Source organism: Pseudophryne corroboree, chromosome 1 (genome assembly GCF_028390025.1).
Source record: "Pseudophryne corroboree isolate aPseCor3 chromosome 1, aPseCor3.hap2, whole genome shotgun sequence".
NCBI classification, from domain to species: domain Eukaryota; kingdom Metazoa; phylum Chordata; class Amphibia; order Anura; family Myobatrachidae; genus Pseudophryne; species Pseudophryne corroboree.
The window spans coordinates 238,906,519-238,931,628 of record NC_086444.1 but is presented as its reverse complement, the minus strand read 5'-3'; the positions used below and the strand labels follow the sequence as shown (position 1 = coordinate 238,931,628).

Sequence of the window (25,110 nt, the reverse complement as noted above, 5' to 3'; positions counted from 1 at the left end):
TTGCAGATGCCGAATAGAGAAGAGGTCCAGAAACCGGCGGCAGAAGACGTCTCAGTCTTCATGAGGTAGCGCACAGCACTGCAGCTGTGCGCCATTGCTCTCCGCACACTTCACACCAGCGGTCACTGAGGGTGCAGGGCGCTGGGGGGGGCGCCCTGGGCAGCAATGTAATATACCTATTCTGGCTAAAATATATCACATATAGCCCCTGGGGCTATATGGATGTATTTAACCCCTGCCAGGTTCCAAAAAAACCGGGAGAAGAAGCCCGCCGAAAAGGGGGCGGGGCCTATTCTCCTCAGCACACAGCGCCATTTTCCTGCCCAGCTCCGCTGCGAGGAAGGCTCCCAGGACTCTCCCCTGCACTGCACTACAGAAACAGGGTAAAAACAGAGAGGGGGGGCACTTATTGGCGATATTTATAATATTTGAGCTGCTATAAAGGGAACACACTTTTTAAGGTTGTATATATATATATATATATATATATATATTTATTTATTGCGCTTGGGTGTGTGCTGGCAAACTCTCCCTCTGTCTCCCCAAAGGGCTAGTGGGGTCCTGTCTTCTATCAGAGCATTCGCTGTGTGTCGGTACGTGTGTGTCGACATGTATGAGGACGATGTTGGCGTGGAGGCGGAGCAATTGCCTGTAATGGTGATGTCACCCCCTAGGGAGTCGACACCAGAATGGATGGCTTTGTTTATGGAATTACGGGATAGTGTCAGCACGCTACAAAAGTCGGTTGACGACATGAGACAGTCGGCAAACCAGTTAGTACCTGTCCAGGCGTCTCAGACACCGTCAGGGGCTGTAAAACGCCCTTTACCTCAGTCGGTCGACACAGACCCAGACACTGACACTGAATACAGTGTCGACGGTGAAGAAACAAACGTATTTTCCAGTAGGGCCACACGTTATATGATCATGGCAATGAAGGAGGCTTTGCATATCTCTGATACTGCAAGTACCACAAAAAGGGGTATTATGTGGGGTGTGAAAAAACTACCGATAGTTTTTCCTGAATCAGAGGAACTGAATGAAGTGTGTGATGAAGCGTGGGTTACCCCAGATAGAAAACTGCTAATTTCAAAGAAGTTATTGGCATTATACCCTTTCCCGCCAGAGGTTAGGGCGCGCTGGGAAACACCTCCTAGGGTGGATAAGGCGCTCACACGCTTATCAAAGCAAGTGGCGTTACCGTCTCCTGATACGGCCGCCCTCAAGGATCCAGCTGATAGGAGGCTGGAGAATACATTAAAAAGTATATACACACATACGGGTGTTATACTGAGACCAGCAATCGCCTCAGCCTGGATGTGCAGTGCTGGCGTGGCTTGGTCGGAGTCACTGTCTGAAAATATTGATACCCTGGATAGGGACAGTATTTTACTGACTATAGAGCAGTTAAAGGATGCATTTCTTTATATGCGAGATGCACAGAGAGATATTTGCACTCTGGCATCAAGAGTAAGTGCGATGTCCATATCTGCCAGAAGAAGTTTATGGACGCGCCAGTGGTCAGGTGATGCGGATTCCAAACGACATATGGAAGTATTGCCGTATAAGGGGGAGGAATTATTTGGGGTCGGTCTATCGGATCTGGTGGCCACGGCAACGGCCGGAAAATCCACCTTTTTACCCCAGGTCACCTCCCAGCAGAAAAAGCCGCAGGCTTTTCAGCCGCAGTCCTTTCGTTCCTATAAGAACAAACGAGCAAAAGGACATTCCTATTTGCCCCGAGGCAAAGGAAAGGGTAAGAGACTGCAACAAGCAGCTCCTTCCCAGGAGCAGAAGCCCTCCCCGGCTTCTACAAAGGCGTCAGCATGACGCTGGGACCTTACAAGCAGACTCAGGGGCGGTGGGGGGTCGCCTCAAACATTTCAGCGCACAGTGGGCTCACTCGCAGGTGGACCCCTGGATCCTGCAGGTAGTATCTCAGGGTTACAGGTTGGAATTCGAGAAGTCCCCTCCTCGCCGTTTCCTAAAGTCTGCTTTGCCAACGTCTCCCTCCGACAGGGCGACGGTATTGGAGGCCATTCACAAGCTGTATTCTCAGCAGGTGATAGTCAAGGTACCCCTCCTACAACAGGGACAGGGGTATTACTCCACGCTATTTGTGGTACCGAAGCCGGACGGCTCGGTAAGACCGATATCCCTTACTTGGACGATCTCCTGTTAAGGGCAAGATCCAGAGAACAGCTGGAGGTCGGAGTAGCACTAACCCAAGTAGTGCTCCAACAACACGGCTGGATTCTGAATTTTCCAAAATCCCAACTGATCCCGACGACACGTCTGTTGTTCCTAGGGATGATTCTGGACACTGTTCAGAAAAAGGTATTTCTTCCGGAGGAGAAAGCCAGGGAGTTATCCGATCTAGTCAGGAACCTCCTAAAACCAGGAAAAGTATCTGTGCATCAATGCACAAGAGTCCTGGGAAAAATGGTAGCTTCTTACGAAGCGATTCCATTCGGCAGATTCCATGCACGAACTTTTCAGTGGGATCTGCTGGACAAATGGTCCGGATCGCATCTGCAGATGCATCAGCGGATAAAATTGTCCACAAGGACAAGAGTCTCTCTGCTATGGTGGTTGCAGAGTGCTCATCTGTTAGAGGGCCGCAGATTCGGCATACAGAACTGGGTCCTAGTGACCACGGATGCCAGCCTGAGAGGCTGGGGAGCGGTCACACAGGGAAGAAACTTCCAGGGCGTGTGGTCAAGCCTGGAGACGTCTCTTCACATAAATATACTGGAGCTAAGAGCAATCTACAATGCTCTAAGACTGGCAAAACCTCTGCTTCAGGGTCAGCCGGTGTTGATTCAGTCGGACAACATCACGGCAGTCGCCCACGTAAACAGACAGGGCGGCACAAGAAGCAGGAGGGCAATGGCAGAAGCTGCAAGGATTCTCCGCTGGGCAGAAAATCATGTGTTAGCACTGTCAGCTGTGTTCATCCCGGGAGTGGACAACTGGGAAGCAGACTTCCTCAGCAGACACGATCTGCACCCGGGAGAGTGGGGACTTCATCCAGAAGTCTTCCACATGATTGTGGTCCATTGGGAAAGACCAATGGTGGACATGATGGCGTCCCGCCTCAACAAAAAACTGGACAGGTATTGCGCCAGGTCAAGAGACCCTCAGGCAATAGCTGTAGACGCTCTGGTAACACCATGGGTGTACCAGTCAGTGTATGTGTTTCCTCCTCTGCCTCTCATACCAAAAGTACTGAGAATTATACGGCAAAGGGGAGTAAGAACGATACTCGTGGCTCCGGATTGGCCAAGAAGAACTTGGTACCCGGAACTTCAGGAGATGCTCACGGAAGATCCGTGGCCTCTACCTCTAAGACGGGACCTGCTTCAGCAGGGACCGTGTCTATTCCAAGACTTACCGCGGCTGCGTTTGACGGCATGGCGGTTGAACGCCGAATCCTAAGGGAAAAAGGCATTCCGGAAGAGGTCATCCCTACCCTGGTAAAAGCCAGGAAGGAGGTGACTGCACAACATTATCACCGCATTTGGAGAAAATATGTTGCGTGGTGTGAGGCCAGGAAGGCCCCGACGGAGGAATTTCAACTGGGTCGATTCCTACATTTCCTGCAAACAGGATTGTCTATGGGCCTCAAGTTAGGGTCCATTAAGGTTCAAATTTCGGCCCTGTCGATTTTCTTCCAGAAATAATTGGCTTCAGTTCCTGAAGTCCAGACTTTTGTAAAAGGAGTACTACATATACAGCCCCCGGTTGTGCCCCCAGTGGCACCGTGGGATCTTAATGTAGTTTTGGATTTTCTCAAATCCCATTGGTTTGAGCCACTCAAATCGGTGGATTTGAAATATCTTACATGGAAAGTAACCATGCTACTGGCCCTGGCTTCAGCCAGGAGAGTGTCAGAATTGGCGGCTTTATCGTATAAAAGCCCATATCTGATTTTCCATTCGGACAGGGCAGAACTGCGGACGCGTCCTCACTTTCTGCCTAAGGTGGTTTCAGCGTTTCACCTGAACCAGCCTATTGTGGTGCCTGCGGCTACTAGCGATTTGGAGGATTCCAAGTTGCTGGACGTTGTCAGAGCATTGAAAATATATATTTCAAGGACGGCTGGAGTCAGAAAATCTGACTCGCTGTTTTATACTGTATGCACCCAACAAGCTGGGTGCTCCTGCTTCTAAGCAGACGATTGCTCGTTGGATTTGTAGCACAATTCAACTTGCACATTCTGTGGCAGGCCTGCCACAGCCTAAATCTGTCAAGGCCCATTCCACAAGGAAGGTGGGCTCATCTTGGGCGGCTGCCCGAGGGGTCTCGGCATTACAACTCTGCCGAGCAGCTACGTGGTCAGGGGAGAACACGTTTGTAAAATTCTACAAATTTGATACCCTGGCTAAGGAGGACCTGGAGTTCTCTCATTCGGTGCTGCAGAGTCATCCGCACTCTCCCGCCCGTTTGGGAGCTTTGGTATAATCCCCATGGTCCTGACGGAGTCCCAGCATCCACTAGGACGTCAGAGAAAATAAGATTTTACTTACCGATAAATCTATTTCTCGTAGTCCGTAGTGGATGCTGGGCGCCCATCCCAAGTGCGGATTGTCTGCAATACTTGTACATAGTTATTGTTACAAAAAAATCGGGTTGTTATTGTTGTGAGCCGTCTGTTCAGAGGCTCCTACGTTTGTCATACTGTTAACTGGGTTCAGATCACAAGTTGTACGGTGTGATTGGTGTGGCTGGTATGAGTCTTACCCGGGATTCAAAATCCTTCCTTATTGTGTACGCTCGTCCGGGCACAGTATCCTAACTGAGGCTTGGAGGAGGGTCATAGGGGGAGGAGCCAGTACACACCACCTAGTGGTCAAACTTTTAAATTTTGTGCCCTGTCTCCTGCGGAGCCGCTATTCCCCATGGTCCTGACGGAGTCCCAGCATCCACTACGGACTACGAGAAATAGATTTATCGGTAAGTAAAATCTTATTTATTGTTGGAAGCCATCTTTTCAGAGGCTCCTACGGTTATCATACTGTTAACTGGGTTCAGATCACGAGTTGTACGGTGTGATTGGTGTGGCTGGTATGAGTCTTACCCGGGATTCAAGATCCTTCCTTATTATGTACGCTCGTCCGGGCACAGTATCTTAACTGAGGCTTGGAGGAGGGTCATAGGGGGAGGAGCCAGTGCACACCAGCTAGTCTAAAGCTTTTACTTTTTGTGCCCAGTCTCCTGCGGAGCCGCTATTCCCCATGGTCCTTACGGAGTTCCCAGCATCCACTACGGACTATGAGAAATAGAATTATCGGTAAGTAAATTCTTATTTTTTGTATGGCCCCCGAAGGATTTTAGAAATATCCAAATGGCCCTTGGTAGAAAAAAGGTTCCCCATCCCTGTTGTATAGCATTAACTGCTCAGTGAGCAGAACTCTGTGTGATCCCTACATAACTAATTGTAACAAGGGAGCGCTTTAAATAAATTAAATGTTTTTTTTTTTTTATATTTTAAAACGTGATACCTGTAAAAAGTAAAAGCGGGAGATGTCCATTTTCTTTCAAACTATAAAATTTGATGAAGTTTACAATTGACTTCTCAAATTGTGGGGGAAGAGGGGGAGATCCATTGAATCAGTATGATTTTTATTTTATTTTTTTTGCAATCGTACATATGATTGTCAAGAAAGGAATCATATCAGACTTATATGAGCCTAATTGCCAATTCCGAAAAATTTGAGAAACACTAATATATTTACGTATAGCATTTTTATGGTCCTTTTTTAAACCTGCAAACCACATACTGGAGTGTCAGGAGCTGCTCTGTAAAATGGTCTTTCCCTAGCTGCTTTGTTGGTTTCTCCACTCGTACTGTGTGGTGCTATGAAGGGGATGTGCGGGGGGCAGACATGGGAAAAGCCGCAAAAACTGTCCCTGAGACTTCTGATTGGTCCACTTGCTCACACGCCCCTTTCGCAACTGTTTTAAAGTATTGAAGAGAAATGTTCACTATGTTTTTAGCGTGTAGCATAGCTTTAAGTGCTAGGAACAGTGATATGCTAATAGTTTGAGTTTATATTCATTGCAGCTCTGACAACACCATCATGAGTCATCCTGTTTTTGCTTGAAATAAGTCACTGCTTAAATATCTGCCTCTTATTACCTCTGATCAGTTAATTAGGATTCTACTACTTAGATGTGCTTTGTCTATTTTTAGCAACAAGTGTGAAAGAGGAGGCTGGATGTTAAGGAAGAAGTCTTGAAACTTTAAAATGTAGTAATCCCGGTCCATACACCTAAAGATTTATTGTCCGATCTGGCTGATTGGAACAAAAATTTGGTAATGGATGGGAGCAAACGACAATTGACCATTTGCCCCAAAATGCTGGAAAGCTGCGAAAAAACGGTCGTTCAGACAAATTGGTTAAATCAAATACATTTAACCTATTTGTCTGACCCATTTTTGTCTGTTTTTCAGGATGGATGGGAGCAAATTGTCATTTGCTCCCATCCATTACCAGATTTTCGTTCCAACCAGCCAGATTGGACAATAAATCTTTAGGTGTATGGGCAGCTTTACAAGTGCATTTTTTATTTTAAAATGATTAACCCTTTATAGTTGTATTGTTTCAAGAGGACTTCAAGAAAGTGGAACATTGGCAGTTTACATGTGGCACAAACTGTAAATAGAAAAATTTAAAAGTTTTACTAACCAGTATTGTCCCCTGTATGGTTTTTCCTCCTCCCATATAGGGCTCGATTCAATACGATGACTGTTGAATAGCATCGGGAATTGGCTCCCGTTGCTATTCAATACAGCGCAGTGTTAAGTCGGAGAATGCCCATTCTCCTGGACTAAACAGGGTGTTTTGTTAGGAGAACCAGCATTCTCCGACTTAAGTGCCCGGCGCGATGCTGTTTTTGCCGCAGTAAGGGCAGAAATCTGCATAGCGCTGGCACTTTTGTCGGATTTCTGCTAGCACCCCTCTGGGGGTGCGAGAAGAAATCCCGTTGTTGGGTGTCACATGGCGCTGTATTGAATAGCCCCAGGAGCTAATTCCCGGCTTTATTCAACTGTCATCGAATTGAATCGTGCCCATAGTATACAGTATGAGTGTCACACATGTTCAGTTTGTGCAGTCATGGTGATGTTGCTGGATTACTGCACATCGGACGGTTCATTTCCTTAAAACTACATAAGTACAGCTGGAAATGGGGTCTCCATTTAAAAATAATAATAATAATTTGAATAACAAACTTAATTTTTGAAGTACTATGTCTGTTTTTTGGGCGGGTGGATCTTGAAGTAGATAATTGGGACAATGTAAGTAGGGGAAGAGGCTAGCCATAATCCCAAACACCAATGAATATGTAAATAAATAGGATTGTGAATGCTGAACTGTCTGCTTGCACCTGCCGTACTGTATATGTGTGGGGCGGACTTAAAGCTAGATGGACAGTCCTTGAGTTCAATGAACTGGGCAGTAAACGTTGAGCAAGGACCTTCAGAGTTAGTTTTTCCATAACTTGCCTGTGGCAGATGCTGTTCCCTAATGACAGCAGGAGTTTAAGTAGGTAAATAAGATATTTAGATTCTGGGGCATGGAGGAGTATGGGGAAGTTTTGACTTGTGTTAAATTTAAAGTGGCAGTAGAAATATCACATGGTTTGTGTTAACAAATAGTAGAAGCCTTTTAATGGAAATTACTGTAGCTATATCAAATTAGCACGGTCTTCAATGCAGCACGTAACATGGATAGCCCAAGATGGGATACCACTTTGAAAACTAGACAATTTAGCCCATTAAATGAGGATACCACTGTTTATTTGACCCAGGATGGGAGACAACTTGGCATTTATACTGTAGATTCATAGACATCCCTATTTCAAATAAGCATTCCCCAATGAGACTGAGTGCTATAAGTGCAAATATAAGTGAGATTGGGAACCTTTAGCACCCCTGTCGTCCCAGTCTCCTGACATTTCAGGAAAAAAAAATTTGTGCACAGATTTTGTGTAGAGATGTGCACTCTGAGGATATAGGGGTCGATTCAATTCGGCAACTTATGAATAGCGCTGGGAATTAGGTCCCGACGCTATTCAATTCAGCTCCAGTTAAGTCGGCGATGGCCCGTTCTCGCCGTCCTAACAGGTAGTTTTGTCGGGAGAACGGGCATTCTCCGACTTAACTACCCGCGGCGATGCTGATTCCCGACCGAATCAGCCTCGCGCGGCAGCACTTTTGTCGGTTTTCTTCTCTCACCCCCCGGGGATGAGAGAAGAATTCCCGACAATTGCGGGTAACTAGCAACGGAATTGAATAGCGTCGGGAGCTAATTCCCGGCGCTATTCATAAGCTGCCGAATTGAATCGACCCCATTGTGCTCTGGCACGATGACTTCGTCATTGTCCAGCTGTAACCACAGGGGACAAGTGGGACTCAACCTTAGCACTGTTTGTGCGTCTGCTGAGGCAGAATCCCCAGAAGAAGTGAAGAAGTTGATAGTTTCGAGGTTAAACAGAACTTGTCTTTCGATTTAAATATTGCTGCAATTAGATACCGTATGGCAACAAAATTAGGCGTAGGACTAAATGTGATGGAATTACACAATTAGATTCAATCCTTGGTACTCATAGCACACATTACTGTATGAGGAGAATAACATGCCATGTTCTAAATTAAATACGAAGTTAAAATGTTAAGGAGCAGTGGTGGGAATAGCACCATGTTTTTTTTTTGTTTGTTTTTTGTCCTATTTTACTGTGCTTTTCATTAACTTGAATAGACAAAGATACAGATTTGACAAGCTATGAGGCATACAATTAAAGAACTATATTGTTAGCATGGTATTGCAAAGGACTGGTCATGCCTAAAAACAAAATAATTGTCAAGAAAAGATGTTTCTAAATTGATTTCTATATTTTGATTAATGTGGTATCCTTGAATTTTGCAGAAGAATTTCATGTAAGTCTAGTGAAAGTAGGTCTATGGGAAAAATATGTACATGGGTGTAGAGAAATGTTTCAACAGTAGAAAGCTAGCTAAAGTCATTAGTTGTGTACCGCAGGATTCTGTACCGGTCAGTGTTCTGCAGACTGATTTATACAGCCCGACAAGCTGGACAGAGAAATTTAATGTTGGTATGTTGTGGTACTAAATGTGCTAAATTTATATATTAGATTGAGGTTAGCGGTTGGGGACATGAATTGGAACATAATATAGGAATTCCATATCACGCAGATAGGCAGCAGCTACGAAGGTGAATACAATTGTGCAAGCATAGTATTACCATTGTAGAAGTCACAATTATGCATCTTAAATGTGTACTTGTTTTTTATTTTTTTTTATTCCTTACTGTTAAAATGGCATATGGGCCAATTCAATTGATTTCTCCCTTGATTACCAGTAGGGTGAGCAAAACGGAGCAATTTAATTGTAGCTCTGTTCAGATGTCCAGTAGCCTCAGGAGGCTGTGAGAAAAATGTGCCAAACTTGGCACTTTGGCATCCAAATGGGAAAAATAGACAATTAAATTGCTCCCAATGAATAGAAAAAGGGAACAGAATATTATATTTGATATAGTCTCTCTGGCCCACACAGAGGACAATGGGTCTTAATTTGTGTCCTTAATGTAAGGGTGGTTGAGCTTTGTAATTCTATATCACATAATTTAATATTCACAAACAATGGTTAAAAATTTATTGGTTAATTTTCTTATTAGAAATTGTACCTCTAGCAGTAATTAATACGGCATATCATTGAGGTGACTTATGAGATTGGTATTTTTGGGTGCCTCTTCCCATGTCTGTGATGCTATATTGGCATGGTTAGAGTGGGGTGGTATTTTAGTTTTCCTCTGCAATAAATTAGTTGGCCCAGCCTGGGTCTCCCCAGCACTGAGATTCTGTAATCTTGCTTTATTAGACCCTGACAAATAACTTTTGTCTCACACACTTGGTTTTTGGTGGCTGACCTGATAACTGTTAACCAAACAGCATGTGATGACTTGAAACTTTACTGCCCTGGTTGTAAAATTGGGCACGATTCAATTTTAAGAGAGTTGAATAGCGCTGGTAATTAGCTCTTGTGCTATTCAATACAGCGTCCTGTGACACCCAATGATGGGATTTCTTCTTACATCCCTGGAGGGGTGCGAGCAGAAATCCGACAAAAGTGAAGAAAAAAAAAAACTATTACTTTTGCTGGAAAATCTGATTATTTCAGCACTGTGCAGTTAATGAATATCCATGTATCAGTGCTCAGGTCATAAAGACAGGTAGTAGAAAATCCTACACAAGACTATTTTTTATTATAAAAGACTTCAGAATGGCAGCAATTCAATTACAGGTGTAGTACACAATGGGCACAATTCAATTCAGTGACAGTTGAATAGCGCCGAGAATTGGCTCACGGTGCTATTCAATACGGCGCCATGTGATTTCTGCCCTTAGCGTGGCGAAAACAGTGTTGCGCCAGGCACTTAAGTCAGAGAATGCCGGTTCTCTAGACCATAGGTTCTCAAACTCTGTCCTCAGGACCCCACACAGTGCATGTTGTTTTGCAGGTAAAAAGAACAGAGAAAAAACATCTGCACACTATGAATTTGTGTATCACTTTTTATAAATAGGCTAACCTATAGAAAACCCCAATATTCGGATGTCTTGATTAGACCTTATACTTCTCTGGGGGTGCGACCCTAATGCAACCAATTAAATGGCAAAGGTAAGAGAACTGAAGAAGCGGTTGATAGGTCGGGTGCACAAATCACATTTGTAGAATTAATTATTATAGTAAAACGTAACTTTTATTGCTTTTTATTAATATTAACACAGTCCCTACTGTAGGACACATACAGCAAAATATAGAGGTTAAAAACTGATACATACAAACATATAAGTGACAAAGGTTGAGAAGATGGTGAACTTAGTTTATTTAAAAAGGTGGGCTCACCACAGTAACTCCTACAACCATATGTTTATAATGTGTGTCATTGGAGCCAAAAAGGACATTTAAAAACGTATTTAAATGTCCTTTTTGGCTCCAATGACACACATTATAAACATGGTTGTAGGAGTTACTGTGGTGAGCCCACCTTTTTAAATAAACTAAGTTCACCATCTTCTCAACCTTTGTCACTTATATGTTTGTATGTATCAGTTTTTAACCTCTATATTTTGCTGTATGTGTCCTACAGTAGGGACTGTGTTAATATTAATAAAAAGCAATAAAAGTTACGTTTTACTATAATAATTAATTCTACAAATGTGATTTGTGCACCCGACCTATCAACCGCTTCTTCAGTTCTCTTACCTTTGCTGTTTTGCAGGTAACCCAGCAGGTGCACAGGTGTATTAATTACTCACTGACACATTTTAAAAGGTCTACAGGTGGAGCTAATTATTTCACTTGTGATTTTATGAGGAGACCTGCAAAACATGTACTGTGTGGGGTCCTGAGGACCGAGTTTGAGAACCTGTGCTTTAGACAAAACACCCTGTTTAGTCCGGGAGAATGGGCATTCTCCGACTTACCATTGCGCTGTATTGAATAGTCCTGGGAGCCAATTCCTGGCACTGTTCAACTCTCTAATGATGTGTACATACGGTGAGATAAATATGTAAGATTTTGACTATATATAGTCAAAATCTTAAGGAAAGTTAATGCATATCTCAAGGTGTTAGGCAGCTTGCGATACCGATTAGATCCTGATGCACGCTTCCGTGGGGTCGGTATCGTAAGGCTAGATAGACTGTGCAGGTAATTCAATCTTGACTATCTAGTACAAAGTACAGTCAAAATCGGCACTTAGTCAAAATCTTACATAGGCAAAATCGAAAGTACATATAGAACAGATTTTGACTATCTGGGCTCTGGGGGAGTTCAAGGGAATTCGCATAGTCAAAGTCGGGCATAGCAAGGATCTCAGTGTGTACACACCTTTAGAATTAAATTGTGCCCATTGTTTGCCTTCCCTTTTATTTGTTTCATTAAACAATAAAAAATAAAACTATCCAATAAAATTTTTTCTTCGGTGACCAAAAAAAAGACTGACTAGAAACTCGGAATCGATAGGTTTCACGGAGCTGTTTAGTTGCTGCTGATCATAGCACCATATGTGTGCAGTCGTTGTCGGCAACCACATGAGTGATATGGTTGTTTGATATGCGATTCCAGCTTAAGGTCATCATTTGACTTCAGTTTCTAAAATTGATAGTAAATTGTTTCATAAAGTCTGTGTACAGAGCCATACGTTCGTGTGTATATGTATGTATATGTGTGTGTGTGTGTGTGTGTGTATATATATATATATATATGTATATATATATATATATATATATATGTGTGTGTGTGTATATGTGTATATATATATATATATATATATATATATATATATATATATATATATATATATATATATATATATATATATATATATATAATATATATATATATATATATTTCTCTGACGTCCTAGTGGATGCTGGGAACTCCGTAAGGACCATGGGGGTATAGCGGCTCCGCAGGAGTCTGGGCACATCTAAAGAAAGCTTTAGGATCACCTGGTGTGCACTGGCTCCTCCCCCTATGACCCTCCTCCAAGCCTCAGTTAGATTTCTGTGCCCGACGAGAAGGGTGCACACTAGGGGCTCTCCTGAGCTCTTTGTGAAAGTTTTAGTTTAGGTTTATTATTTTCAGTGAGACCTGCTGGCAACAGGCTCACTGCATCGTGGGACTAAGGGGAGAAGAAACGGACTCACCTGCGTGCAGAGTGGATCGGGTTTCTTAGGCTACTGGACATTAGCTCCAGAGGGACGATCACAGGTTCAGCCTGGATGGGTCCCGGAGCCGCGCCGCCGGCCCCCTTACAGAGCCAGAAGAGCGAAGAGGTCCGGTGAAATCGGCGGCAGAAGACGATCCTGTCTTCAGATAAGGTAGCGCACAGCACCGCAGCTGTGCGCCATTGCTCTCAGCACACTTCACACTCCGGTCACTGAGGGTGCAGGGCGCTGGGGGGGCAGCGCCCTGAGATGCAATAAATCTATAAAAACCTTATATGGCTAAAATAAATGCATCACATATAACTCCTGGGCTATATGGATGCATTTAACCCCTGCCAAAACATACAGAAAAACGGATGATAAGGACGCAGAGAAAGGGGCGGAGCCTATCTCCTCAGCACACTGGCGCCATTTTCCCTCACAGCTCAGTTGGAGGGAAGCTCCCTGGCTCTCCCCTGCAGTCACTACACTACAGAAAGGGGTTAAAAAAGAGGGGGGCACAAATTAGGCGCAGTATAAACAATACAGCAGCTATAAAGGGAAAAACACTTATATAAGGTTATCCCTATATATATATATATAGCGCTCTGGTGTGTGCTGGCAAACTCTCCCTCTGTCTCCCCAAAGGGCTAGTGGGTCCTGTCCTCTATCAGAGCATTCCCTGTGTGTGTGCTGTGTGTCGGTACGTTTGTGTCGACATGTATGAGGAGAAAAATGATGTGGAGACGGAGTAGAGTGTCTGTAATAGTGTTGTCACCCCCTAGGGGGTCGACACCTGAGTGGATGTACTGTTGAAATTGCGTGACAGTGTCAGCTTTGTATAAAAGACAGTGGTTGACATGAGACAGCCGGCTACTCAGCTTGTGCATGTCCAGACGTCTCATACAGGGGCTCTAAAGCGCCCGTTACCTCAGATACAGACGCCGACACGGATACTGACTCCTGTGTCGACGGTGAAGAGACAACCGTGATTTCCAATAGGGCCACTCATTGCATGATTGATGCAATGGAAAATGTTTACACTTTTCTGATATGAATACCACCAAAAAAAGGGGTATTATGTTTGGTGAGGAAAAACTTCCTGTAGTTTTCCTAAATCTGAAAAATAAAATGAGGTGTGTGATGATGCGTGGGTTTCCCCCCGATAACAATTGATAATTCTAAAAAGTTATTGGCAGTATACCTTTTCCCGCCAGAGGTTAGGGTGCGTTGGGAAACACCCCCTACAGGGGATAAGGCGCTCACACGCTTGTAAGAACAAGGGCTCTACCCTCTCTTGAGATGGCCGCCCTTAAGGATCCTGCTGATAAAAAGCAGGAGGGTATCCTAAAATGTATTTACACACATACTAGTGTTATACTGCGACCAGCAATCGCCTCAGCCTGGATGTGCAGTGCTGGGTTGGCGTGGTCGGATTCCCTGACTGGAAATATTGATATCCTAGATAAGGACAGTATATTATTGCCTATAGAGCAATTAAAAGATGCATTTCTATATATGCATGATGCACAGCAGAATATTTGCCGACTGGCATCAAGTATAAGTGCGTTGTATTCTACCAGTAAAGTGGTCAGGGATTCCAAACGGCATTTGGAAGTATTGCCTTAAAAAAAGGGGATGTACCCTAGGTCGCCTCTCAAAATAAGACGCCGTATTATCAGGCGCAGTCCTGGTTGGCAAGCGGACAAAAGGGTTCCTCTTTTCTGCTCGTGACAGAGGTAGAGGAAAATGGCTGCAGAGATCAGCCAGTTCCCAGGAACAGAAACCCTTTTCCGCCTCTGCCAAGCCCTCAGTATGACGCTAGGGCTTTACAAGTTCAGGCACGGTGGGGGCCCGTTCTCAGTGAATTTCAATGCGCAGTGGGCTCACTCGCAAGTAGACCCCGGGATCCTTCAGGTGTTATCTCAGGGGTACAAAATTGGAATTCGAGACGTATTCCCCTCGCCGTTTCCAAAAAGTCTGTTTTACCGACGTCTCCCGCTGACAGGGAGGCAGTTTTGGAAGCCATTCACAAGCTGTATTCCCAGCAGGTGATAATTAAGGTACCCCTCCTGCAACAGGGAACGGGGTATTATTCCACACTATTGTGGTACCGAAGCCAGACGGCTCGGTGAGACCGATTTTAAAATCTAAAATCTTTGAACACTTACATACAGAGGTTCAAATTCAAAATTGAGTCACTCAGAGCAGTGATTGCAAACCTGGAAGAAGGGGACTACATGATGTCTCGGGACATCAAGGATGCTTACCTTCATGTCAAAATTTACCCTTCTCACCAAGGGTATCTCAGGTTATGGTACAGAACTGTCACTATCAGTTCAGACGCTGCCGTAGGGAGGGTCCACGGCACCCCGGGTCTTTACTGAAGTAATGACCGAAATGATGATATTCCTTCAAAGGAAGGGAATTTTTAGTTATCCTTTACTTGGACGATTCCCTGATAAGGGTAAGATCCAGGGAACAGTTGGAGATCGGTGTAGCACTATCTCAGGTAGTGTTGCGGCAGCACGATTGGATTCTCAATATTCCAGATTCGCAGCTGGTTCCGACGACTTGTCTTCTGTTCCTAGGGATGATCCTGGACACAGTCCAGAAAGAAGGTGTTTCTCCCGGAGGAAAAAGCCAGGGAGTTATCCGAGCTAGTCAGGAACCTCCTAAAACCAAACCAAGTCTCAGTGCATCAATGCACAAGGGTTCTGGGTAAAAATGGTGGCTTCCTACGAAGCAATCCCATTCGGCAGATTCCACGCAAGACTTTCCAGTGGAACCTACTGGACAAATGGTCCGGGTCGCATCTTCAGATGCATCAGCGGATAACCCTGTCACCAGGGACAAGGGTATCCCTCCTGTGGTGGTTGCAGAGTGCTCCTCTTCTAGAGGGCCGCAGATTCGGCATTCAGGACTGGATCCTGGTGACCACGGATGCCAGCCTGCGAGGCTGGGGAGCAGTCACACAGGGAAGGAATATCCAGGGCTTATGGTCAAGCCTGGAGACATCACTTCACATAAATATCCTGAAGCTAAGGGCCATTTACAATGCTCTAAGCTTAGCAAGACCTCTGCTTCAAGGTCAGCCGGTGTTGTTCCAGTCGGACAACATTACGGCAGTCACCCACGTAAACAGACAGGGTGCCACAAGAAGCAGGAGGGCAATGGCAGAAGCTGCAAGGATTCTTCGCTGGGCGAAAAACCATGTGATAGCACTGTCAGCAGTTTTCATTCCGGGAGTGGACAACTGGGAAGCAGATTTCCTCAGCACGACCTCCACCCGGGAGAGTAGGGACTTCACCCAGAAGTCTTCCACATGATTATAAACCGTTGGGAAAAACTCGACAGGTATTGCGCCAGGTCAAGGGACCCTCAGGCAATAGCTGTAGATGCTCTGGTAACACCGTGGGTGTACCAATCAGTGTATGGGTTCCCTCCTCTGCCTCTCATACCCAAGGTACTGAGATTGATAAGATGGAGAGGAGTAAGCACTATATTAGTGGCTCCGGATTGGCCAAGAAGGACTTGGTAACCGGAACTTCAAGAGATGCTCACGGAGAATCCGTGGCCTCTACCTCTAAGAAGGGACCTGCTTCAGCGGGGACCTTGTCTGTTCCAAGACTTGCCGCGGCTGCGTTGACGGCATGGCGGTTGAACGCCGGATCCTGAAGAAAAAAGGCATTCCGGATGAAGTCATCCCTATTCTGATCAAGGCCGGGAAGGATGTAACCGAAAAACATTATCACCGCATTTGGCGAAAATATGTTGCGTGGTGCGAGGCCAGTAAGGCTCGACGGAGGAAATTCAACTGGGTCGATTCCTACATTTCCTGCAAACAGGAGTATCTATGGGCCTGACATTGGGGTCCATTAAGGTTCAAATTTCGGCTCTGTCGATTTTCTTCCAAAAAAGAACTAGCTTCAGTCCCTGAAGTTCAGACGTTTGTTAAAGGGGTACTGCATATACAGACTCCTTTTGTGCCTTCAGTGGCACTTTGGGATCTCAAGGTGGTTTTTGGGTTCCAAAAGTCACATTGGTTTGACCCACTTAAATCTGTGGAGTTAAAATATCTCACAGAAAAAGTGGTCATGCTGTTGGCTATGGCCTGGGCCAGGCGCGTGTCAGAATTGGTGGCTTTATCCTGTAAAAGCCCTTATCTGAGTTTCCATTCGGACAGGGCGGAATTGAGGACTCGTCCTCAGTTTCTCCCTAAGGTGGTTTCAGCGTTCACCTGAACCAAACCTATTGTGGTGCCTGCGGCTACTAGGGACTTGGGGGACTCCAAGTTGCTAGACGTTGTCAGGACCCGGAAAATATATGTTTCCAGGACGGCTTGAGTCAGGAAATCTGACTTGCTGTTTATCCTGTATGCACCCAACTAGCTGGGTGCTCCTGCTTCTAAGCAGACTATTGCTCGTTGGATTTGTAGTACAATTCAGCTTGCACATTCTGTGGCAGGCCTGCCACAGCCAAAAATCTGTAAATGCCCACTCCACAAGGAAGGTGGGCTCATCTTGGGCAGCTGCCAAGGGGTCTCGGCTTTACAACTTTGCCGAGCAGTTACTTGGTCAGGAGCAAATACGTTTGTAAAATTCTACAAATTTGATACCCTGGCTGAGGAGGACCGGGAGTTCTCTCATTGGGTGCTGCAGAGTCATCCGCACTCTCCCGCCCGTTTTGGGAGCTTTGGTATAATCCCCATGGTCCTTACGGAGTTCCCAGCATCCACTTAGGACGTCAGAGAAAATAAGAATTTACTTACCGATAATTCTATTTCTCGTAGTCCGTAGTGGATGCTGGGCGCCCATCCCAAGTGCGGATTGTCTGCAATACTGGTACATAATTATTGTTACCAAAAAATTCGGGTTATTGCTGTAGTGAGCCATCTTTTCTAGAGGCTCCTCTATTATCATGCTGTTAACTGGGTTCAGATCACAAGTTGTACAGTGTGATTGGTGTGGCTGGTATGAGTCTTACCCGGGATTCAAAATCCTTCCTTATTGTGTACGCTCGTCCGGGCACAGTATCCTAACTGAGGCTTGGAGGAGGGTCATAGGGGGAGGAGCCAGTGCACACCAGGTGATCCTAAAGCTTTCTTTAGATGTGCCCAGACTCCTGCGGAGCCGCTATCCCCCCATGGTCCTTACGGAGTTCCCAGCATCCACTACGGACTACGAGAAATAGAATTATCGGTAAGTAAATTCTTATTATAGATATATATATATATATATATATATCTATATCTATATCTATATCTATATATATCTATATATATATATCTATATATCTATATATATCTCAATCCCAAGGTAGGGGGATGCACTCTCCTAAAGAAAATAGTCCATATCCAAATAATGTTGTCTTTAATATCCAATGTGCTAGCTCAGTGTGTCAACGTTTCGATTCCAATGTAGAATCTTTGTCAAGACGAGCTTATTAATGACATCGAGTTGCATATGTACATCGTTACAAAAATTGCAAAGCCCTCAAGAGCAATCAATGAGTCAAATTCACTATTAGTGTAGAGGCTGTACCCTCACACAAGCAGAGGTAATTAAGCACCTGTTAGGTGTTTCCAGTCCAATAATACTTAGTACACCGCAAGTCAGCTTACACACATCAGGGCATCAGGACAGGGCACCCTGGCAGTGACTGCATACCAAGTTAAGGAATTTTTTATTATTTATTCATTTTAACTGGTATTATATATTATGTGTGTATACTTTTTATCCCATTTTTTAAAAAAAGATTTGTTTTAAATTTGTATGTAAATAAACTGTATTTTATATTTTACTCATTCACCTATAGTGTGAGTTTTTAGACACCATTGGTCGCTAAACCCCCTCCCCCCATTTGTGTGTGTGTGTGTGTATGTGTATATATATATATATATATATATATATATATATATATATATATATATATATATATATATATATATATATATATATATATATATATATATATATAATGAAGTCCATAGCGGACGAAACGCGTTGGATTTTGTGTAAAAAATCTTTTTAGAAAGTACCATGTTTTTGTACAAATGATTATTGTACTTCTGAAACATTATACCATTGTATTGAATTTTAATGTATTTGAATTTTAATTCATTTTATTAAATTTACTGTCCTTTGGGTTACGCTGGTTTGATTTCTCTTTTGAAATAGTAATACTGTTGTGCGCCCTCTGAAAATATATATATATATATATATATATATATATATATATAATCAACAATACCCTTATCTCGCGCTGTATTAAAGTCAGGCAGCACCTCTTGAAAAAAACTCCCTGCTAGTGGGAGATAAACATAGGTTATAAATACTATAGATATATAGATATATAGATATATAGATATATAGTAAGGTAATGGGCGGCACTCCAAAGGATTTTCAGCAAATACAACAGCACACCAGGCCGATTAGTGTTTCAACGTTTCAGGTGTCTTTATTCACACCTTTCGTCAGGATACGTTGAAACACTAATCGGCCTGGTGTGCTGTTGTATTTGCTGAATATATATATATATATATATAAAACAAGTGTGCTGTTGTATTTGCTGAAAATCCTTTGGAGTGCCGCCCATTACCTTACCTTGTCTGCTGGGCCTTGCAGTGCCACGGGAAGGCACCCAGGTATTTAGTTCTGCTGTAGGAGTGCCGGTCACAACTGCTTTTTTTATATATATATATATATATATATATATATATATATATATATATATATAATGTATTATGTGTGTGTATATATATATATATATATATATATATATATATATATATATATATATATATATATATATATATAATGTATTATGTATGTATATGTATTAGTAAATCTAATTGCATTACTGCCAATGTAGATGTACTGCAAAAGGCAGTAAGCTGCCATCGTGGAAGCACATTTTTCTTCCATTGCTTGTGTCCCTTACTGTTTTACCTGTCATTGTTTATTTGCTTCTGTGAGTGTTGTGGCATAACACACATGTTTTCTCTTTGCAGGCAATACAGCCTTACATGACTGTGCTGAATCGGGTAGCTTGGAAATCATGAAAATGCTTCTGAAATACGGAGCACGGATGGAGAAGGACGGCTATGGCATGACACCACTCCTATCTGCTAGTGTTACCGGCCACACGAATATTGTGGATTTCCTGACTCAGCACCCACAGACCAGCAAAACAGAGCGCATCAATGCATTAGAACTCCTTGGAGCTACCTTTGTGGACAAAAAGCGGGACCTTCTTGGTGCCTTAAAGTATTGGAAGAGAGCTATGGATATGAGGTACAGTGATAGGACTAATATTATCAACAAGCCTGTGCCTCAGGCATTAATTATGGCTTATGATTATGCTAAAGAGGTAAATACTGCAGAAGAGCTGGACAACCTAATTGCTGACCCTGATGAGATGAGAATGCAAGCGCTTTTAATTCGAGAGCGAATCTTGGGTCCGTCACACCCAGATACATCCTATTACATCAGGTACCGAGGTGCAGTCTATGCAGACTCTGGGAACTTCAAACGATGCATCAATTTGTGGAAGTATGCATTGGACATGCAGCAGAGCAACTTGGACCCTTTAAGTCCAATGACTGCCAGTAGCTTGTTGTCTTTTGCTGAGCTTTTTTCCTTCATGCTTCAGGATCGAGCTAAAGGTTTGCTTGGTACTACTGTTACATTTGATGATCTTATGGGTGTACTATGTAAAAGCGTATTGGAAATAGACCGAGCGGTCAAACAAGCGTTACTGCCTCCTGACCAAATCCAGCTAAACAAGGCCCTCTCAATTATTTTGCACTTGATCTGTTTGCTGGAGAAGGTTCCCTGCAGCGCAGACCAAGAGCACTTAAAAAAACAGAACATCTATAGGTTCCTTAAGCTGCATCCCAAAGGAAAAAACAACTTTAGTCCTCTGCACCTGGCTGTAGACAAAAACACCACTTGTGTTGGCCGCTACCCCGTTTGCAAATTCCCCTCTCTTCAGGTGACCGCTATCTTGTTGGAATGTGGCGCTGATGTCAATGTCAGAGACTCTGACCAGAACAGCCCGCTACATATCGCTGCTCTCAACAACCACCCGGATATAATGAATCTGCTCATAAAATCCGGGGCACACTTTGACTCTACTAATTCGCACAACCAAACTGCCTGTGATTTGCTGGATGAGAAGGAAATGGCCAAGAACTTGATCCAGCCAATTAATCACACCACACTGCAGTGTCTTGCTGCACGTATAATTGTCAAACACAATCTACAGTACAAAAAGGAAATCCCTGAAAAGCTAGAAAGCTTTGTGTTGCTTCATAGATGATGTTTTGCTGGGACCTCTAGTACAACCGAAGGATGTGCGCTTTGACTGTTGGTTTCTTATTAAAACATTGTTGATAGGAGACGTCAATTATGCTTCAACTGGTAATGTCATGATCTAATCGTCTCCAAAATGGGCTCATCAACATTGAAAGAATTGGTTACCCATATTTAAATATGAAACTGCTATATGAAATTTGGTTTTGTATGTCATCATAATTGTAATATCTGGACCCTGACTTGTAAAATCTGCCAAATTCTGTTTCCATTTGGTTTGTTTTCTGCCTGTTGGTGTTGGGAGAGTGGCGATTTTATTTTCTTTCTTATGCCTTTTTTGGTGATTTCCTGCTATTGCCAATTTTGTGGCTTTTTTTCTGATCAGTATAAGGTAATTTCCACTCTTGTAATCTCCAGACCTTTCACTCTCAATGTGTGGATGGGTATCAATTTCTATGGACCATTTGCTAAGTTCTAAAAGCTTTATGAACATGTTAATGTTTGCAATTACCATAAGTGCTTTATCTCCTCTATGCACTGGCTTAGACATGACTGTTGTGTGTTGGCATACATCTATGCAGCATTTTGCGAGCCCGATTAAAACACAATTATTTGTTGAAACTGAGTTTCTATTCTGCACTAAGCAGCATGGCTATTTTGTAGGGGTTTTTGCTGGATTCTGCAGGCAAATCAGCATTATCGTTTAATATTACTTTCCCTTAACTTTATATTACACAAGATATCTTATGGATTTGGAGTATTCTGGCTCTGCAATTCCCTTGAATTAAATTGAACCCTTTAAAATAATGACACACTTGTGCAGAATGCCTCTTATTCCTTAATTGTTTTTACATGGTACCGTACCTTTTTAAAGCATGTTTTTTTCAACCTGCAGCCCTCCAGCTTCTGTGGAACTACAAATCCCAGCATGTCCTGTCACAGTTTTGCTATTACGGCATGCTAAAACTGAGTCCGGGCATGCTGGGATGTGTAGTTCCACAGCGGCTGGAGGGCCACGGGTTGAAGACCCATGCCTTTAAGGGAACACTATCCGAACAAGTGTGCTCTTCGCGTTTAAATCTTGGGTGGAAGGGGTTCAATGACTTTTGGGCACCCCCAACTTCTACCAAAGTGATGAGAGCGAGTGTGAGTACCATGGGCGTCTGTTATTTCTGCTTGCACCCTCCTGAGATAACTAGCAGAAATTCATAAAAAGTTGGGATTTTGGGCACCCAAACTGCAACTTTAGCAAAACACATACTTTACACGGGTTTAGCCACTTTCTGTGCCCAATCCTGGTGCATTTGGGCACAGCAAGCGCGATAAGTAATGGACGCCCACGGCATTTGCACCCACCTTCAGAATAATTGAATATCACCTGCCAGGCACCTATTACTCACATGCACCATAAATCAATTGAATACCCCCTGTAGGAGTGTCCAGTACTCCAGGTTACAAAAATGAAACTACTTAATGGGCTATATTTGGTTTGTTTTGCTTGCTCTTCTTCTTTTTTTTTTTTTTTTTTAGAACTTATTTGCCGCTACAGTGTCCATAAGGCCACAGTGTTTCCTGAAGTACACTGCACAGCACCATTTTCCACCTTATGTCACAATTTCAATAACAGAAATTATAGGGGACACAGTTTTCAAGGTAGAGACAATACAGCATTATTAATGGTGACCGAGAGGGAAACTACAACTTTAAATGTATTCTGACAATTTATTTTACTTTCTAACAGCATGATAACTATCCCTTCATTTGAAATGATGGTTGAACAGAATGTACACTGTTTCGTTGATGATGTCCCTTCAACTAAATCTACAACAAATCCATAGGTTAATGCGTTTGTGGCATGCTGCATCACTGGCATTTAGTGTGGTAACACAAAAGTAGGAAGTTGGATTGTGGCCAGGGCTTCTCCATATTGTATAAATGTCTTCTCTGTCGTCCGTGATCATTTCAGGTAACCTGCATGCCTTGGTAGGCTTTTTTCATTTATTTATTTTTAAATCCACAACAAACCTTTTATGAGAAGCCTAAATTTGCATCCATTGCCCCTAAAGTCAGTATTTTTAAAAAACCTATCTCTTTTTTTTCTTTCTTTTTTCCTTGACAGAAAAGGCTGTATTAATGTGGGTATAAGGAATGTAGAGTGCATGACTAATATTCAGGTTATTCAGTTTACTCTGCACTTTATTGTTCCAGAATAACATCTATATTGGCCCTGCAAATTTCTTACAATAAAAAGAAAAAATATATTTATATATATTTCTTGTTTTACTTAGATTTCAGTGCAGGCTTTAGAAAGTTTGGTCATTCTTTCCATTGCTCAGAATTTGTGATTTAAACATAGATTTGAACCAAATTGGTTTTGTGGGGTTGAATTTTCCATTAATAAGTCATCATAGTTTGTGTGGAATTGACAAAGATTTTTTTATTTTTTTAAATAGGCATCTTAAGTTTAATGGGGCAGATTCGTTTTTCCCCGCGGCTACCACTAGGGAGTGCAAAACGGAGCAATTAAATTGTCGCTCTGTTTAGACACGCAGTGGACACGGGACTGACATTTCTTCTAGCAGCCCTATGACGTGTGAGAAAAAATGTGCGCTTAGTTGGTTAATCGGGTGTCCGAATGGGAGTTTACAGATTCTTTTCCTCATATAAACTTAGTTGTTGGTTTTTGTTGTTTTAATAATCATAATAATAAGTAACTAGAATTCTGCAAAAAGTTCTCCCAGAATTGACACTGGGTAAGCCACCACATGGGTGTGTTGGAAGAGCTACTGGTTATTTTCAATATGTTGATAGTTACGGTACATCTAAGGGTGTGTACACACGGTGAGATCCTTGCTATGCCTGATTTTCACTTCGCGATTTCCCCTGAACTCCCCGGAGCCCAGCACCACCGATTTTGACTAACTTTTCTTGAGATATGGACTGTGTGCTTACGATTTTGGCTTATGTGAGATGTCATTGACATGTCAGATGAACTAGATAGTACACCGATCTAGCAAGGATTGACTTTCCTGCACAGTATATCTATTCTTGTGATGCCGACCTGGCGGGACCGCACATCGGGATCGCAAGGTGACTTTCACCTTGCGATCTGCACTAACTTTTCTTGCGATTTTGACTATATAGTCAAAATCGAAAGAAAATATCTCACCGTGTGTACACACCCTAACTCGCTGATAACTTAACTGGAAAAGCTAGTATATACATAAAGAATATTCTATCTATCTATCTATATTAAAATATAGGTAGTATGTTGTTCATCTGAGCCAAAGAAGAGTAGATTGTACTGTTTGAATAAATGCTGGTGGTATGCAATAATAATCTAGGCTTTACTGTATAACATACATCGCCCACACAGGTAACAATTACAAGCAACACCGTTTAAATACAGAGTTTGCATGAGGACGAAAGGCAGATTAGAATTGCTGGTTGTTCCATAGTTGTAGAGATTTCCTCATGCTTAAGCCCTACGTAAGTCTGCAATTTTCTGTAAATTTAAGAACTCTACACAGCCTCGAACAGTGAGATAGCAGATTGCCAACACTTTAGGAATTAAAATAAAGTCCCCTCTTAGTACAGACTAATAACTGCTGATATAAATATTGGAAAATAATCAATTCAGCAGTGCAAAGGACTAATGTAATTACCTGCGGATGAAAGGAGGAGAAATCCAACATCCCATCACAGTATTTCGATGCTTGGCACAAGTATAGCTATCAGGTAAGTCCTGTGTAAGTCTGCAATTTTCTTTAAATGTAAGAAATATTATTTATTTTTATTTATTTTTGCTTTGTTTTTTATACCACTTGTAATAAAAGAAACCCTCTACACATCCTAGGGGGGGAATTCAAATATTATCGTATCCCCAATCTCGCGTGTAAAGTGACTGGATATCGCAGGGTGATATTCAAATGCCCCCACTTATCGCGCACATTACACTCTGGTTTAAACAAGCAAAGCACTTGAACCTAACTAAAGTAATGGGCACGAGCGTGAAAAGACCCATTTGGGTGCCTAAACGGGTGTCTTTATGCGCGAT

General features: G+C 43.0%; 1 protein-coding gene across 1 annotated transcript in view; it reads left to right on the top strand.

Moving 5' to 3' along the window:
- Positions 1-21,863, top strand: part of FEM1C (fem-1 homolog C) — a 57,923-nt gene extending 36,060 nt beyond the window's left edge. The window contains exon 3 of the mRNA XM_063964154.1: positions 19,751-21,863. Within this exon, the coding sequence (XP_063820224.1) occupies positions 19,751-21,060 (1,310 nt within the window). The 3' untranslated portion in view covers positions 21,061-21,863. The remainder of the gene's footprint in view (positions 1-19,750) is intronic.
- Positions 21,864-25,110: the final 3,247 nt, after the last annotated feature.